Below are 18,301 nucleotides of genomic sequence, written 5' to 3'. Positions count from 1 at the left end.
TTAGCACTGTGGTTTTCTTTGTGAAGTTAAATGTTTAGATTTCAGACAACTTAAGCAAACTTTAGAGTGATGTGGCATACACAAGACAGATATAACCACGCTTAATGCACAGCGGCTACGGCAGCAGTGGATTACACAGACTCAATTGTGTCATAGACCTTAAGGACGCTTGGCCTCACACCATGTTTAACTAGAGCTAATGCCAACACTTGGAGCGTCCTAGTGAGTTGAAAATCGGATGCTATAAGAGTAATAAATATACCTAAATTCTGATTTGTCTCCACTTTTAAGAAAAGCATAAGCGCCAGTCTTTCAGGTTTCTCAAATCAGATTATGAAGTAACAATGCTGAAAGACATCTCAATGCAACCACCAAAAAACTGACTACTGATTTCACTCCATACACAACTTCCATGTGATGCAGCAAATAGTAAAATAGATGTGGCTTTCACTACATACTGTTCAACACTGTCTGCACAGTGTTTCACATTACAGGCGCTGAGAAATTGACTTAAACCTTCCCCATGCAGAAATATTCCTTTAAGCACCCCCCACAACCTTTCTTTACCCCTTCGGGGCTTTGATATCTCCATCGCAACCACACAGCTATTTTTTTTTTTTTTTTTGCTTCTGGGTGATGGAAATGGTTTGCTGCGGTGGTCAGATATTTGCATGTGTGTATTCATGTGTTTGTGTGTTGGGTGGTCTGTTGGGCTTGACGGCTCTACAGAGGACAGATGACCAGCAGAGCAGAAGAAACTGCAGTGCCGAATAACTCTTCCATCCCTCCGTCACGTCAAGAGGAATATTGCGGCGCAACAGACACCCGGCCTAAGTGTTGTGACGCCTAATTACCACCAGCAGCACTACCCAGAATCACCCACGGCACAGTGACTCCTTCGGATAGACAGGCCTTTGTAGCTTCACACGAAGGAAAAAAGAGAAAGGGATGGCCATTTAGTGCTAGAGGGCAGCACGTACAGTATGTGAAGAGGTGGACCAAAGAAAACCTAGGGTCTATTTGAAGATGGGGAGTTTGGTTTATTTATGAACTACTATTGAACCTGTACTGACTCATCAAAACACATCTACCTTCGCTTTTCTTGCTTCCTGGAGCTGCGACTGTATTTTTCTCCCCTGTGACCAAATGCTGCAATTTAGCCAGAACACCTATTTTTACTACACTGAGCTACTGAGCAGTGACAGCTATTGCATTTAGACTGGTAATCCCCAAAATAAGCAGAGCGACTGAATTAAAAGATTTTTGCTTATCCAAAATCTATAAACAATATTTTATTTATTCAATGTTTTTTTTTGTTTTTGGGAAAAGAAAGTATATGGCATTAAATGCTAGTTTAAATGAGAAGTTGAATGAAAGGTCAAATAAACAGATAACAAAACCAGACAAGGAAAATGAAATCGTGCAGCATGCATTGTGTCCTTCACCAATACTAAGTGTCCAAGCATCCAACAGGAGGATCAGCAGGGCAATCACACTTTGGTCCATCTTATTTAGAGCAGGCAAGCTAAATACAGCCACACATACACCGCCGCACACACTATTTTTGGTGGGGGCAGCGCGGATGTTCCCTGGCACACTAATCGGCCTGACAGAAATAAAATAAAGAGAGTTGGACTCCGTCAAAACATGTATGGCCCCTTAAACAGAGAGCTAATAAAAGAGCTAAAGCTGTTGACTTTAAGCTGTGGGTGCCTGATCACACATCAGCAGTCACATTATGTTAATTCACTCGATTCTTCTTGAAAAGACACATTTGTTTAACAGTTTAAATCTAAAGAGAGAACCTTAATCGAGTCACATTGAGTCCTCACTTCATGACTTGAGGCCAGAGTGCTGCTGGTCAAAAGGCTTAAATATATAAATACAGTTGAAACGCATTACCTCATTTATGTAGCTCACATATATACATATACACGCCCACTCTATATAACAAGGCTGGCACTATGACTCCACAAGGGAGATTGATTTTCTTTCCCTTTTAATCCCAGGGAGGTGCCGGGGCAGATTTTTAACCCAACACTCTAACCTGAGTGTTAATGTACAAAGATACGTCATGTCCATTGATCCATGGTCCTGCCACAGCGTCTTCACATGAGCATGTGTGCCAGAGTCTTTAACCCCGAGGACCACAGTGCTCACATTTATTATGGTTTAGGATCATGACGATCCATTTCATATGGGTTAACATTTAAACTATTCAATCATATCAGTATGATGAGTAAAAAAAAAAGATTTCAGAGGCTCCAAATGGGCTCCTTTCCGGAGTAAACAAACAAAAATAAATAAATAAAAACACAAGAAGGAACTGAACATTGAGCCTCAAGGTAGGTTTAATCTAACAACCACAATTATTAAGCTCCTGATAATAAAAAAAATGTTGGTAAAGAAAAACAATCTTAGTTATAAAACAGAAATCTCACAAAATGAATGTGTTTAATACGCAAAGAAAGGTAATTGCTAAACGAGGCATAATTACTTGAAGGTCACTAGGTATTATTCACAGTCATTCTAGTTTACCGCATTAATACAAGACAGGACGTCAGGCTAAAATTATAAATTCCATTCTCATATCTGTCCTTTTCTGATTTAGATGGATGAAGAATAATTAACTCCTAATTATTCAGATCACTTAAGGCACTTTCTGGATCCACAAAAGAGATGCAGTCGTGTCTGTCAGCCCACTTCAGCTGCTATCATTTAGACCCACTCAACAACTTGACCAATGACAATGTGGGGAGGAAAAAAAAAAAAACTGGCTTCCTGTCTGTCTTCCCCCCCGCCGCCCTCCACAAAACCCCTCTAGCTCCATTCCTTACTACCTCAGATGGTCTTAAGGAAGCACACTTCCTTTAAATTCACCCATATGCAAATTGTAAGATGTGATTTGCATTTTAAAGTATTTAACTCCCCATATTTATTGGGCTCCGCGGCCTTGCTGATCATTGATTTATGTCCTTCCGGCAATTGTATTTCCATATTTTGTGTGGTTTTTAACGACAGTAATAATTCAAATATGCAAAAAGTTGTTCTTTGAACGATATCTTTAATTATATCCTCAAAGCATCATTCCTTTCCGTGTCTTCTTTTTTTCAGCGCCGAAATTGTCTTTGAATACAAAAGGTGAAGGAATCATTAACCAGACTTTGGCACGAGACATTGACAGGAAAAAATTCAGTCAGTTACCTTATGCGCAGGGAGATGTCTTAGCATGTTAGCCTAGCTCCGGAGCCACAAACAGACTTGGGGCGCTCTGCTGTACGGGGACCTGAGTGACCTTGTCCCCATAGCACTTTATTAATTCTGACATTCTTTCACCACAAATACAAGCTCAGATTGTGAAATCCGACTCCTATACTCCACAAAAACAAGAAACATGCATAAAAAAAGGAGACCTTCCCCCTCTGTTGTGCTGCTAACGCAGAAAGTTTCTCTGTCACTTCTCCTTATTAGAGTTGTCAGAGTCGCCGCATGCTCTTATGAAAGCCATCACCTTCCACATGATTAAAGGTGGCGGGTTCCTACCACCGTTTGGCCTATCAGCAACAGCCAAGCAGCCGTCAAATGTGTACAAAGTCCTCCATGCCCACATTCCCTTTGTCACTGCAGCATGGCATGAAAACTTGAATAATTGCTCACCCATATGCAAGCAACTGTGGCTAATATATGAGGAGGGAAGTATTTGCTGGCATTTCAAGGCCCTTTACAATTGGCATGATACAAACTACTAAAACTGATCTAGATTATTTACTACTGCTCTAGCAGACAATAAACCCAAAAACATCATAGAAGAATAAAGTAAAGTAAATAAAGAGATTTGATTCTACAAGTTAATACTTATCCTTGTAAGGTTACAGAACGTGAAAAAAGCATGCATAAATAGGAAATACATTTGCAAATACAATTGCATTTTTTTTTCTTCATCATTACTATTATTAATATTACGTGAAAATGAATACCAGGTGCGAAACCGTTTTTACATAGCAGTAGAGGTAGATTTTACGTCAAGCCAAACACATTAACACCGTGGCCTTTGGAGGATGCACGCACCCTAGTGTTTAACTATCACTGCGGAGTACTGCACTGAGTGAATGAAACATGTGTTACGACCCCACCCCCACCCCAGGAGAGCCGTGGCACAACAACATACATGCGGCAATTAAGCATTAAGGCTCACTTAAAAGAACCTAAAACCAATCCGTTTGTCTTAACAAATTCAACTTTATTTAAACACAAATTGGCAGGTATTTTTCACGACACGTGCAACACAGACTCTTGCATTAATGCAAATTATTGTATTTAATTTGGGTAAAATCAAAAGTGATCTGATCAATAAACTAACAATGAAATTATTTGTTAGATAATAAACTTGACTTGTAAACATGAAAAAGTGAAAGCATCCAAACTTCATCATGAGACTGATTCATGAAATCAATTAGGCAGGAGTTAAAAAAAAAAAAAACTCTCAGATGGGAGGCTGTAAAACATATTGTAAAACTATTCTCTCCCGTTCGCCAGAAAGGTTATCAAGTTGTATCTTATTGCCTTTACCTGCTCCTATTCACTGTGAACACGCACTGATTTGAATAAGCAGCGCTCCACAGGCTCTCTTATCAGATCCCAGACGGGTGTGCCAGCACAGCAGTATCAGGTACAAGCCATCTCTCTCTGCCTCTCTTGAGAGAGAAAAGGTTAGAACGGAAGACCAAAAAATAAAGGAAGGAAAGAACAGACGACTAGCCAAAGTGGACAATGAAACACTGGTAAAACTAAACAGTACAATAACTTGTATTTCATTTTACTGCTTCTGGAAGTATGTGATGAAAATAAGCCGTTTCAACTAGTATTCAACTTTTGTGAATAACATCATGACAAGTATAAACCCTTCAGCAGCACATCATTTTCAGCACTTCCTATTTATAAATCTGAACGGTGCGCACTACTGACAAATAATTGTAATGCTGCGAGGAAATAGAGAATTCGGTGGCTTGAAAAGTGTATCTGTGACCTGTAAAGTGAGTAGTAGTGAGATGCCATTAAAAAAACAAAACGTTAGATGCAGTGATAAAAACAAAGTTCGAGTCCACTAATGTGCTGCAATTATCCACCAAAGGCATGATATTTTAAAAAATTCATCTCATTAATAGTTTGGACTTCCTTTCCTCACTAGCCACAAGAGAATTATTCCCGCAAGAAATAGTGGTTTAGTATTTCATACTCGAAAACAGCAGCTTTAAGGGGGCATCAGTTAGTGGGCATGGTAGCAACATGACCTCAGAAAATGTACCCTCATTGGGTAGGTTAAATAGACACGAGCACACACAAACAAACACGCACGCACGGAGGCCCCGCTTGATTCGGCGGTGCTCTAAATGCGCTAACCTGCTCTCTTCATTAGTGCTGTGGGGACTTATCACTGTGTAGTCTTTGTCCTTGCTGTAATTGCCCTCTCGGCATGTCGGCCCCCACCACTACCATGGTCGTTGGAGTAGCCGCACACCCAGCCATTCAGCCCCCGTGTGACAGGCCTGGTGAGACGGCCGGGCAGGGAGGCTCTCATGAGACCTGCTGATCGGCCCCTGAGGTCCACCGGTATATAGAGAGGCTTGTCCTAGTTAAAGCCGCTCAGGCAGGGAGACCCCTCTAAGCACAACGTCTGCCCAGCCGCAAGCCCAGTCTACAACTTTGCTCATTTACAACCGCGCAAGTCCACTTCTTCTGCAATTTCTTTTGGAAACTAAAATACTCACAGCCGGCAAAGCGGCATATTAAACAGTCCGGTGTGTTGTATAAATTAAATCACAATCAAACAGGTATCTTTATCAAAAAAATAACCTTTCAACTTCACAGATTTGTTTGTCAAGAACACATCATATATTTAAATACAAATAGCCATAAGAGCAAATATATACAGCTAAAATAAGAGAACTGTATAGATAGTTCTCGTTTAAATTAATAACTAATTCAGACGCAGCGCAAAACAAAAGGTGAGCGAACGTCAACGGAGAACTTTGCAGGTTTGTAGCAAGTTGAATGGCGCCATCTAACGGTGGTCATTCATATCACAACACATTGGGACCCTCCTTAAGGGTGTTTGGAGGCTGGTCTTCAAGACATAAATTAGTTATTTTTGACGCCTCTTGACGCTTATGTAGCCTGTAAAAGCCCAAGTAATCACATTTTGCTGGGGGGGGGTTTGGAAGGCAGAAGGCAGGCTTTGAAATGACCATAAAAGTGGGAAACATGAAGCCCCCTAATTTGGAATTTAATTGTAATGGACACCGAGCTATCAGTGTTGCAGTCTAATTCTGACCTCTGTTTGTTGTGCTGAATAAACAGAATAAATGAATAAATGTTTCCTTTTTCAAACAGTGTGCTGCTCTTGATTGCGCCCAACGTGTTTTCTCCTGGGGGGTGGAGAATCGATGTGTCAGCGTTTTCATGGTCGGATGCAGGGGTGCAGACCTACGCCTTACAAGGGCCGAATGGTGGATGGGGGGGGGGGATAACATGCTGCAATATTATGGGAAAGTAAACAAACTGTGGTTGACAACTTTCATTATGACTTTTTCGTTTCTCCTTTTCAGAAGGTCTGGTACAACCAAAGCCCTCATGATACTCTTCTTCCATTTACATGTCCTCTTCATAATCCGATGGCTCCGCTTATGTTACTCTGCTGTGGCACTACCCTAGAGCTGTGACAATAACGCTGAATTAAGTTAAATCACACATTACCATCAGGCCGACAGAGGACTAAAAGGCACTCCTTTTTTAAATGCACAGCAACATAAACATCATCTTTAATTCCTTTTACGTATGATCTTAAAAAGAATGTATCGTCCTCTGCATCCTTCCATTTACCAGACATGCCACCAGCTAGGCTTGGTACTTTCCTACAAGGGAGTGTTATGCATCTCTTGGGGCTTGGAGACTGTGAGATGTGGCTTGAGCACACAGAGGATGCTAGTCAAGGACACAAGCAGCATCATTCACTGTGCCATTATTTGCTCATATTTAAAGCTGGGTGGCACAGAGGCTTACCTGAGGGACCGTGGCTATGTATACAAGAAAGAATGGGTGATTTCGGAGTCCGACGGGTGTGCTGAGCAGCGCAGCATCAGGAGATGCAGCCCAGGCAAGGGGAGAGAGTAAAAGAGGGAAGGCTGTATTTGCCAGTCGGGTGATACAAGCATTTTTATTGTCCGGTATTTTTCCTCTTGTCAGGATGAGATGAGGAATCACCATAAGGTTGGGGAGCTTGAATATTGCCCTTGAGGGCCCACTGTGGCTGCTCCTGTTTATGGTTGACTAGCAATCAGCCGCCGATTCAAGACCCACAAACCCTCATCCATCCATGTCAGCAATTAATCAATTAAACGGCAGCAGGAAGGAGAGGGAGCGTCTAGGTGTGTTAATACAATAGCCTGTTAAGGTTGATGTAATTTCATCACTAATGTCAGCCATTCATCACGGCTTATTATCTGCTTCACATAGACAATGGTCAATATCGCGCCATAAATCTGGGAATCATGGAGATCTTGTGATATTAAGCCTGAAGGATGCTTCCACCGGATGGGCTGCAGAACAGGGGGACTAGAGTTATTAAAAAAGTTAACTCAAACAAGTGATCAATGAATAAGAGAACAGTTTGCAAACTTAACTTTCTTGGACGACATTTGTCTCGGTAGTGCGGATAAGCAGACTGACTGGTTAACTGAAATAGAGTGGCCACAGGAAGAGAGCATGTTTGTAGGAATGTGTTATGCCAGATGGCATGTGTGGTATCGAGCTCCACATTCTATGTATATAGCAGGAGTCTCTCAGTATTTTGAATAGTGGAAAACTTTGATGAAAACTATACAAGTATTCAATTCAAGATTCAAATCTATTCATGGTCTTCTAATACAGACCCATATGGTGTGGCCATTGGTGTTACTGTCCAAAGCATATATTGTAATTTTCAATATTCAATATAACATCCTATTGCAAAGTGTATTCCACGACTGTAGCAGCAAAATGAAAAATGTCATGGCGATACACTATGATAGTTCAGCCTTCGATATAATGTTGATCTCTTAGACTACGTATCTATTAGCATTTGTAAAAATAAAAACACAGATCAGAATATATATAAGTAAAGGCACTCACATTTCCAATGCGCAGCACATCAAGTTAGGATGCTTTCAGTGCGCCCAAAAGCAAGAATAATAAAATCTTTACGCAATAATGTCAAAGGGGACTTCAGAAACTTGATGTACGCTATGCTTACAATGCAACCGAGAGTATATATATGCAACACTGAATTTGACTTTCTAGATTTAAAATAATGAATACATGTATCATGCTTAAGGTTCTTGCCAGTACTCACCTGAAGTGAATATTAGCAAAATGTCTACGTCCAAACCAAAAGATGACCCGAGCACAAATTACAAACACACCTGAAATATAAGCAACTGTCTGAGCTGTTACACCTGTAGCAGCACCTTGCAGAAACACTCGCTGCTTCATGAAAGCAATTTCTCTGCGTTAACTCACACTCATATTGTAGGGTCCGCTGAAACCCCTATATTCTGGGCCAATACTTCTTTAGCACTCCCAACAGGATGTCGGTACATGAGCTCAATTTTGATGATGGCAATGAGTGATTGCATTTTACCTCTCTTCCATTCCCCAGACGGATCAGCCATCACACACACAGGCAGTGGAGGATAAGGGAAGAGATAGCAGCATCATCTTGGGCGAGCTAGAAGCATCCCAGATGCCAGTCATCAGGTTGGTATGGAATAAGTCAGACTCGCCATGAAAATAATCCTTACCTACAGGAAGTCAATTAAAAAGTGCCAGGGGAGATTAAGAGCAGTCTGACAGCTTTTCGTCAGGCCGCACGTTTGTCTAGGAGAACCGGTAGGTGTGTGTGCCTGAACAGAATAGACACATTAGAAAATGAGTCGTGATGGAGGGAGGGGACTGTTCATGAACACCCTTAAAAGCCCACACATGAATATTAAAAGGCCGGGAGCAGTCATAGCACATGTTTGCAAAGCAGAGCAATGTGTCTCAGTGAGTTCCTGGTCGGTATATCAATTAAATCAAGTGTTGTCAGCCTGATGGCCTTCTCAATGGAGAGACGGTCCATTCCCCTTTCCACATCACATCAGTTTGGTGAAGCATCCATCTCACACCCGGCTTGCTTCTTTCTCCTGGTCGCAATCTTAGTTGCGATCCACTCTTCCTCTGTCTGTTTCGTCTTTCTCCCCTCGCTCTCTACCACTCCGTCTCTCAAGCTGCCACTAACTGAATGCACAAATTACGCTCCCCTCCACCTTTAACTCCCACTAAATCTTTCCCTTTTCCACTTTGCTGAGCTGATATATTTTATCCCTCCATCAAATATGCATCCCATTAATTAAGTTAAATTACTCCTGCCAAATATCTACCACCCCGATGGGCATCAACACTGAAATGCATGACTCTGAACCTGCAATGACACGACCGCAACACTTAAACATGAGTTACAGCGTTTCCACCTCCAGTCATGGATAGGTTACTAGTGACTCTGAAAGCGTTATTTTTTCTGGACTATTTTACAAACACAAACTTTTTTCACTTCGTAATTTATGTGACTTTGTTTACACGTTAGTTTCCCTTGTCGCCTAATGCTTGAGTTTTTGAGTTCTTTGAAGGACTAGTAACTATGGATGGTATCGTGTCATACAGCGGTAATGACTGAATTGTCCGAACCAATCCATAAGGCTCAATTTCATTTAGCGTGACATGCTGAAATGTGTTTTTCACTATGGTGCGTGTAATTTTGTTCTGCTTGTTTAATTAGTTCGATATTTTTTGCCATTTTGCACTAGCCTCTTTTGTGAGACTTTTACGCTGGTTACAACAGAAGTGACAACCTTGTGCTAACATGTTAACGCTCTCAGCTAACCACTGCTCAATATAGTTCAGGAGGATTATAGACACTGGAATGACACCATCTGAGCAATCGAAGGTCTGTAAAACTGTGGGGAAAATAGTTGGATATTGGTTATTTAATCCAGCTCTCACGGCGTCTCCTGCTGTATCTGTGTTTTGGTCTATGACAACGCACACGCTCAATCTCTGAAACAATACAGCCCCCAATAATACTGTCAGAACCAAATCGACACCTATCGTATGGGTATCGGGAAAGTATCAACTCGGGCCAATTGCATATTGTCGCAACCCTAGGTGCCAGTATTAAGCAGTTCACATCCATAAACATAAACAACATTTTGAGTGACTTGTACTAGGTATCGGTATATCTTGGATCGGTATCAATAAGTCAAGTGAAAAATGGGATCGGGCCATCCCTAGTATCGACTCCTTCCTTTACAAGTCTGCTGGGCTTTGCCATGACCCCAGCTGGATGGGAAGTAGGTAGAGCGATGATCCATGGTGGCCAATTGTACTCATTGTATTTCATGATTTTTTTCTCTATGTTAAGTCTAGATTTATTTGAGACATGGGGAAAGTTCATACAATACAGGATTTCTAGGCACAAGTGAACTGGAGAACTTGTCAGGTAAAGCTAATAAATCATTTCCCAGTGTAAATTGAACAGATGTGGTTATGTTTAACTGCCAAATGAGTGCAAATAGTACATTTATTTTAGATGCAAAATAAAATGCTTTGTCTGGGAGAAAAAAAAGCGTTGCTACTTTAATTTCGTTTGTCATCACTTTATGATGCAGTGTTAAATTTACAATTATTAAAAACCATGCCAAGAGAAAATTAGCTTTTTTAAAAATGCAGTGCCAAACATTTTGGGCCACATGATAGTTAGCTACTATGAAAAAGACAAAGGCCTTTTAACCTGGACAGAATTATGTCCGGATATCATATGCGTATTTGCTGTGTTGGCTTCCCTTACAATGGATCTTGGTATTTACTGTCTGGACCGGTTTACTTTTGCTCCTCTGTGAATAAAGGGGAATGGCGCCCTGAGGTCTCGGTTGTTGGTCCACTGAGCATATGAGATTGTTATTAAAAGCTAATAGTCCTAATATGCTGGCATATCTGTTTTTCATCCTGAGAGAGTACTGGCCATGGACGAGTCAAACTTCTCAATTTTGCTTTCTCTCACAACAAACCGGCTCAGCAAAGATCATCCAAACTCTTTATGGGTTTGGGATGTTTAATTAATCATACAAATTTAATATCATTGAATCTGCTAGAATTAAGATGAGAGCAGATCGGACATTTGTACAGAATACAGTCTGACTTTTCATGGCACTTAAATTTGGATTTTTGACTGATAATGTATATAAATCCTCATTCATTTTCAGGTGCTTTTCATTGAACTGTGGCGTACCCTTTTGAGTGTGTTTCAACGGGAGGTTTTTCTTACAAACACCTGCCGAAGGCTACTAAACGCATCCAATCTATTATGTTGCACTTTATCGCGTTATGTGGGGTATGAGGCTATAAAGCTGTCTTGGTCATAAAGAGGGATCGTGGATTGCCGAGTCAAACCAGACCACTGACATCTTTAAGCCGCATGCAGCCCTGGTTATCATCAAAATGGCTCAGTCACATACTTAACCTTTCCAGACCAGACTTTCTGCATTATTTTCCAAATGACCTTTAATGTTACTCGTTTCATTTCCGATAATGGGGTACTAAATTTAGTTAAATACATCAAACGGAAATGTGTTTATTTTGGTGAAGAGGACGATGCTTTCTGACAAGGACCATGGATCCAGGCACAGACTACCAAGTGTCCTGAGCCAAACTCTGGCTGGAAAACAATATCATCTGAATCATAAAACTCCATTTGTGTGATGTACATCAATGGAAATTGTTAAATTTAACACAAATCTTTAGTACATTTAATCATCGCTTTAACCTAGTGAAAAGTAAAATTGCCCACCTGAGAATCAGCAATATATGTGAGGGGACAGTGGCATAGACCAGTGACGTGATCCTTAAGCATAGTTTTAATTTTAATGCAATACTTTCATTCACGCGTTGCTTATCTTCTTTATGAAAATGAAAATATTTTATATTTAGACATTATTTATTATTATTAATCACAAATCAGTAAATCTGATATCAGAAATCACAGTCATGAATCAGTTCTATTCCTTGTATGGGCCCCGGACCCATTTGGTCTGGAAAAGTTGAGACCCGAGATCAAAAAGGTTAAGAACCCCTGGCACAGACAATCAGTTAACCCCCACTATCATCTTTTGGAAAGTTATGACTACTTTAAGCCTGACTAGACAACTTTTTTACCCCCAAGTTCAATACGGCAGCAACAGTAATGTGTCATAAAAGACACACAATCCCTCATCTTTCTTCTTTGTGAATAGGACAGAGGGATATTAGTAAAAGTGTTCATGTACATGCCGATTAAGTGTAACTGAAATACCAAGTGTGTTGTTCACGGGCCTGACAGGCAGTAATTTGGTTCATTATACTCTGTGGTTTTAATTGCACGCCACCAAGTTGTGCCTGTGACACCTTATGAAGTGATGATGTACTATTATTTCGCAGCGGCAAGAGATCAGCGCAGTGACATTATAATCATCCTCATAGGAATCCCTCTCTTCATCTGCAACAACCATTAATGTTTAAATGGAATATAGAGGGGGGGAAAAACATAAAAATAGTTCTCAGGGACTTCTAACCGGGATCTTATTGAGGATTATACAGAATCCCGTCAAGGGAGGAGAGGGGTGTGGATAGACAATAGAGGGGCTGAGTTAAGTGACGGCTTTCTCTGGATAAGCAGCAAGCTAAGATGCTCATCCACTGTCACTGCCAGGCCTCACACTACCAGAAAAGGCCTGGGCATTAAGGCACATTACAGCGGATGAGCCACACAGAGCGGAACTGATGGGCTATTCTTGGAACAGACCAGACAATCTAACAAGTCAGCTGGGACATAAATACACTGACATGAGCTAGCCCCATTCTGTTAACAGTCAAATCACACATTAAATCTTGATATGAATGTAATTCTCCTTTCCTCCTTCCCTTGACCCGGTGTTTGAGAGGCCAGATCAGAAGTTCTCTTGGCGCAACAAAATAACAAAAGCAGGCCACGAAGTTGGAGTTTCAAGAAAGCAACAATCTTTATGGTTTGCAAAGATTCCTGAAGTTGACACGAGGAAATGGGTGGCTCATGACCTATAATCATTAAATGGCAGTCCACAAGAGGACAATCCATGCTCACGATAGTGTTAATACTTTTAAGACCCGGGCCGAGATATTAAACCAATGCCTCAAAACATTTAGACGGTTTATGCATAATTTAACACCTACAACAGCACTGAATGTCCATGCATCTTTGGGGAGCACAAGAAAGCAGGAGGGTGGAAATGCTGAATCCACCTCCTTTCTGGCTGATGATGGAGTTAAGAAAGAGAAAGCTCATTAGGTGACCCCTCTGTGGGCAAAACACACCAGGAACTGAGGAAGGAATCTATCCTCTTTCATGCCGGACCATTTTTTTCAACCAATTAAATGTGTGAAATATAATTTCTCAAAAAAAAAAAAAAAGACGCAGAGCCAGAAGTTTACTCTGCAAACAGAATGCTCAATCAGCCCGATACATCAAATTCTATTTTTCCCCTCCATTCTCCATTCTGGTCGAATTAGACATACTAGTTCAGCTTGCATGTTGGCATTCATTTCCAGCTTATGATCAAGAAAAATGGAAAGATTAATGAATCCATGCTCCTCGTTTTTTGTGGAAAGAGTAACAAGAACACGCTACTCGTAAGCCGTGCATTGTGGTGACACCCTGTCGTGAAAACTAAGATACACCAGCATTTAGACAAAACACCTAGTCGCCCAATTTTTACTCCCGTAACTATGGTAACTTAAAAAGTTGCAGATTCAAGTGCTAGAGTCACATTTCATTGGTCCCATGGACTCGAGCAACATTTTTGTGGAAATAAAAGGCAAAATGACAGAAACTTTGTATAAGGGAGAGTCAGTGCAGGTATTCCATCAGGCCGCGTCATGGTCATCCACATCTATGTTTGTGCAGTTTTACTTACTTAACATAACCATGGGAACACTGTCTCTTGTGGTCTTGGATAACAGGTCACCAGTAATACCTCACCTGCAGCGCAGCATGGTCAGGCGGGGGCTCCTCGTGGTGACTGTGTTCCCACCTAGGAGATAACTCATCCCTAAAGTCTTTGCTTAGGTTATGAACTAATAGCAAAGTCCAGTAAAGGGCGGACGTAGTTACCTGGATGTAACTCCAGTTGTACGAGCCCAGCCGGGCTCTCGCTCTGTTGCTGAGTTGCACAGTAGCGAGGGGCTTATAATCAATAATTGTAATTGTCTGTTATAATATAAAGGCTGTAAAACAATTATGACTTTTCAAAACTTTCTTTGGTGGTGACACATCTTTGTATGAAACACAAAGATCTCCATCTTAAACCAACCAGAGTTATTTTTAAATGTGAAACACAAAATCACATACAGCTAAACAGCTACTATATGCACTACTACAAAATAGTGTCATGCGTATACACACTGCATATGTGCTGCACTCCAGCCTATGAAAACAAATCCAAGCGGAAAGCCTGAGCAACGACAACAGCCTTATAAACTACATGATATGGTCTGATATGCATTTGGCTTATGCGTGGCTGTCTTAAGTTCCGAGTATTAGAATTCTTTTCAAGGCACACTACAGTACTTGTGTCATGTCAGATGACAGAAGAGTTTTCCCTGGACAATAAACTTTTCTATGAACTGTGATCAATAAACTAAGTAAGCCATTGGAATTCACAGCCATGACAACATTTTTCATATATTCATAATCAGTGATTTAATGATAATGATGATTACACTACGGAGGACAATTGGTTTTTGTAAAGCAGAAGCATAGCTCCACAGTTATCAATACAGAAAAGTGTATCTCAATTACACTGTAATCTCACTTTTGTAGGTCAAAAAAGGGGTGATCACATTACACATTATGCAGGCATCTTCACCATCTATTAGTAACACGTGTTTGGATAAAATTAACAATGATTCACTTGGCGCTTAAAAGTTTGGGAGCAAGCTTGGTGTATGTGTGGCTCTGGTCTTAATTATGGTGTTCAGGGGCTTCTTTGTGTTTGCTGCTCTTTAGTCAAGACGAGGAATAGCCGGGTGATCAGTCAGTAATGAAAGCACACACAGGGACAATTTGTCACAAGTGGCTGGCAGTGGCAGCACGTAGCTCCTCCATCCACATGATTTGTAGAACCTGGGACTGTGTTTAGTAGTGCCATTTAAAGACATAGTGGAAAACTGTTCTATATGAATGTATGTGCGCGTACATTAAACTCCTGGTCAACACATTAACTGCACTTTGGAGAGGAGGCAGTTACAGCTAGAGGGCTTGTGAAACATGAGACTTTCCTCTCATTAAAAGCAAATTCGTGTCCAAGGCAAAGCTTGTTTGCTCCAGCTGTAATATGTTTGCAAACATCAGCAGGAGCAAATAAACACATTTGGCTTCAGAGGAACAAAATCGGCCAGCGACTGAACTAAATGGAACAGTTTACACAGAATTACACAGAGGGAGGAACTAGCATCTGTGCATATGTCTTCATCTTTGCGAGTGTGTAACCACAGAAGCTCCTTGTTCAAAGCTTGAAATCCCACAATTTACTTTATTCCCCGACTGCATGTTAAACAGCTTAACACATCCATTTGAACATGGCACGGCAGTGAGGAGCTCTATCATGGGAATAAAGCACGTTGAACACAACATATGGTCTTACATGTAGGGGGTACAAGAACCAGGATAAAAACTGTTCTCTTGCACTGAGATGAGGTTTACTTAGCCGCTGAAACAATGGAAAAATTATTTAACATAACTGATTATCTGTTGTTCCGAATGAGAAGATAAAAATCATGATAATAATCACTATTATTGTGATATATATATATATATATATATATATATATATATACTGAAACAAAACTTACATTGCTTACATTTGTGGGTTTAAAAAAAAACAGGGACTCACTTAAGAACAATAAACACACAAAAACCTTTCCATTTTCAAACAAAACTACTGTTTGGTTGTAATGCCCGTCACCTCTTAAAGCAGCGATGCCCACACTTTCTTGAACTGCAAGTCACAATACTTGATCTACTCACAAAGCTCTGTTGAGCAGCAGCTAATGTTTGTTTTGCCTGAGTAACCATAGTGAAGGTCAATGTTTGTCCATTTGTTTTCCATGTCACTAACACATGATTAAAGTGATACGACTGTCCGTGTTCAGGGCGGAGCAGAGCACTCCGAGGCGCTGCATTGCAGATCAGATTTTTTTTTTTTTTAATGACAATCGTCTTCTTTTCAGAATTGCCATAATCAAAACTACATTTCAGACAATCACACAACCCAAGAAAACGCACCCCAAAAAATACAGAAATAAGTACAAGCAGGCTGCACTCCAATCGATCACAAAACTGCTCAACCAGGTACACAATCAAAATCAGAAATGTAATATGGGAAAATCTGGTCAGAAATATGTAAATAAACACGGACACAGAGAAATTAAAGATGTTTGAGGTGGAGCGATAAAACTGTAAAAAAAATCTTTGTTTGTATGAGATAACAAAACAGTGAGAGTTTGGAGCTGGGTACATGACAGTAGTAGTTTGAATTAAGCGTGCCATGTCTAATATCTAACTATTCATGCTTAATATGAAAAAAAATGTAAGAAAATGTTACTCACCCACAGATATCACACTTGTACTCTCTCATTCCAAGATGTCTCTTTACATGGTTCCTGGCATCACCCAGCTGAGCAGATGCAAAGTTGCAGATCTTACACATGAAGGGCTTGGAACCTATTAAAACAGTAAAAGCAGTTATAAAACAAAGAAAATACAACAGCGTTTCAGCGCATTTACTCATCATAGGAATACGATTGCAAAATGTACAGCACATGAATGACTAAAGTAATCAGAGAAAGGCAGTAGTGTGACACTGTTATATTCATTGGCTCTCTTTATATCCTTGTCAATCTCCTTCATCTTGTACCTACTCATCCTGTGGATGCGTAAATTGGATTCCAAAGGTCAGGGCAAAAACGTAAATCAATTCTGTTGCGCTCAGTACATCCCATTCCATCATTAAAGCGCTAATCACTCTAGTGGGCTTCACAGGAAGGTTTCTCCCTAATTATTGTCATTAATAAGTCCAGGGGTGGGGTAACGTACGAGAGAGCGGTAAAGCCTTTTCCTGCCATCACTCATTCAAGAGAGGAGTTGTTACAGCCGGACCTGCTACGATATAGCCTTCAAAAATGTAATATTTAGCACGCTTCACTCTGAAACCAACAGCTTGCAGCAATGCTTTTCGTCCATTATATTATGTGATTTATTTGAGGCACACGTCAAACCTATTGTGCCCAATAGCTTAGCATTTACGTTGCAAACCCATGTTAAATGAGGTCAGGCACCTAAGGCATAAACAAAACAAACATTCACTTTTCCAAGACAAAGGCAGTGCTGCATAAGGCATGTGTGTTTGAGTGAACAGCCCAAGATATTCTGGAATATTTCTAGCATGGCTGGCCAATGATTTGATTAAGCACCTCGTGCAGATTTCTAATTTGTTCATATATGGTTCACTTGCTTTGAGCTGAAAGAACGACAGATCAAATTTTGAGCTGGTAACTAAGATGGAAAGGCAAGCTGGTGCTAACAAGGTCTGTAAACACAGAGGGTGGAGAGGGTCCTCACAGGGGCAGCACTAACACCACTCTCATCATTTGTGTATTTCCTCAATGAACACAAATCAAACTGTGGTCATAATAGATATAAGTCATCTCGATTTCTAAACAACAAAATATTAGACTAAAATAGGCCTCAAAACAACACACACCCTTGTGCCAATGTCACACGGTGACTCTCAAAGACACAATCAGATGTTGGCAAACGCACGCCCTCAAACTTGAGGTAAGCGCGGCGTTCAGGAAATGATTTGTCCAGATGGCTGTCTGAGTATGAGACATGGCAGAGAGAGATGCAACGTCTCTCACGTCTCACATCTTATCACATTAATACTCCACCACTCTACTTAAACAGCCTCCGTGAAACTGAAATTGACCATCAATGCAGTGTCATGTTAAATTAATATTGCCATCCACACAGGGGCGATGTGGCTCCCTCACATTCCAGATGAGACACGGGATGATTAATTCATTTCCTCAGAGAAGGAAAAGAACCCCATGCGATGTATCACTCAACATAACACAAGCTTGCATGCACGCATACATGTTTATA

The 18,301-nt window shown here is 40.7% G+C and overlaps 1 protein-coding gene across 1 annotated transcript in view; it reads right to left on the bottom strand.

The window, feature by feature from the left end:
* The window catches only part of znf407 (zinc finger protein 407), a 113,579-nt gene that overhangs the window by 87,226 nt on the left and 8,052 nt on the right, over positions 1-18,301 (bottom strand). Inside the window, exon 4 of the mRNA XM_053880740.1 lies at positions 16,747-16,861. Within this exon, the coding sequence (XP_053736715.1) occupies positions 16,747-16,861 (115 nt within the window). The remainder of the gene's footprint in view (positions 1-16,746; positions 16,862-18,301) is intronic.

The sequence above is a fragment of the Synchiropus splendidus genome, chromosome 12 (genome assembly GCF_027744825.2).
Source record: "Synchiropus splendidus isolate RoL2022-P1 chromosome 12, RoL_Sspl_1.0, whole genome shotgun sequence".
Taxonomy (NCBI): domain Eukaryota; kingdom Metazoa; phylum Chordata; class Actinopteri; order Syngnathiformes; family Callionymidae; genus Synchiropus; species Synchiropus splendidus.
Note: the sequence above shows the minus strand (reverse complement) of the source record. Positions and strands in the feature narration are given on the sequence as shown.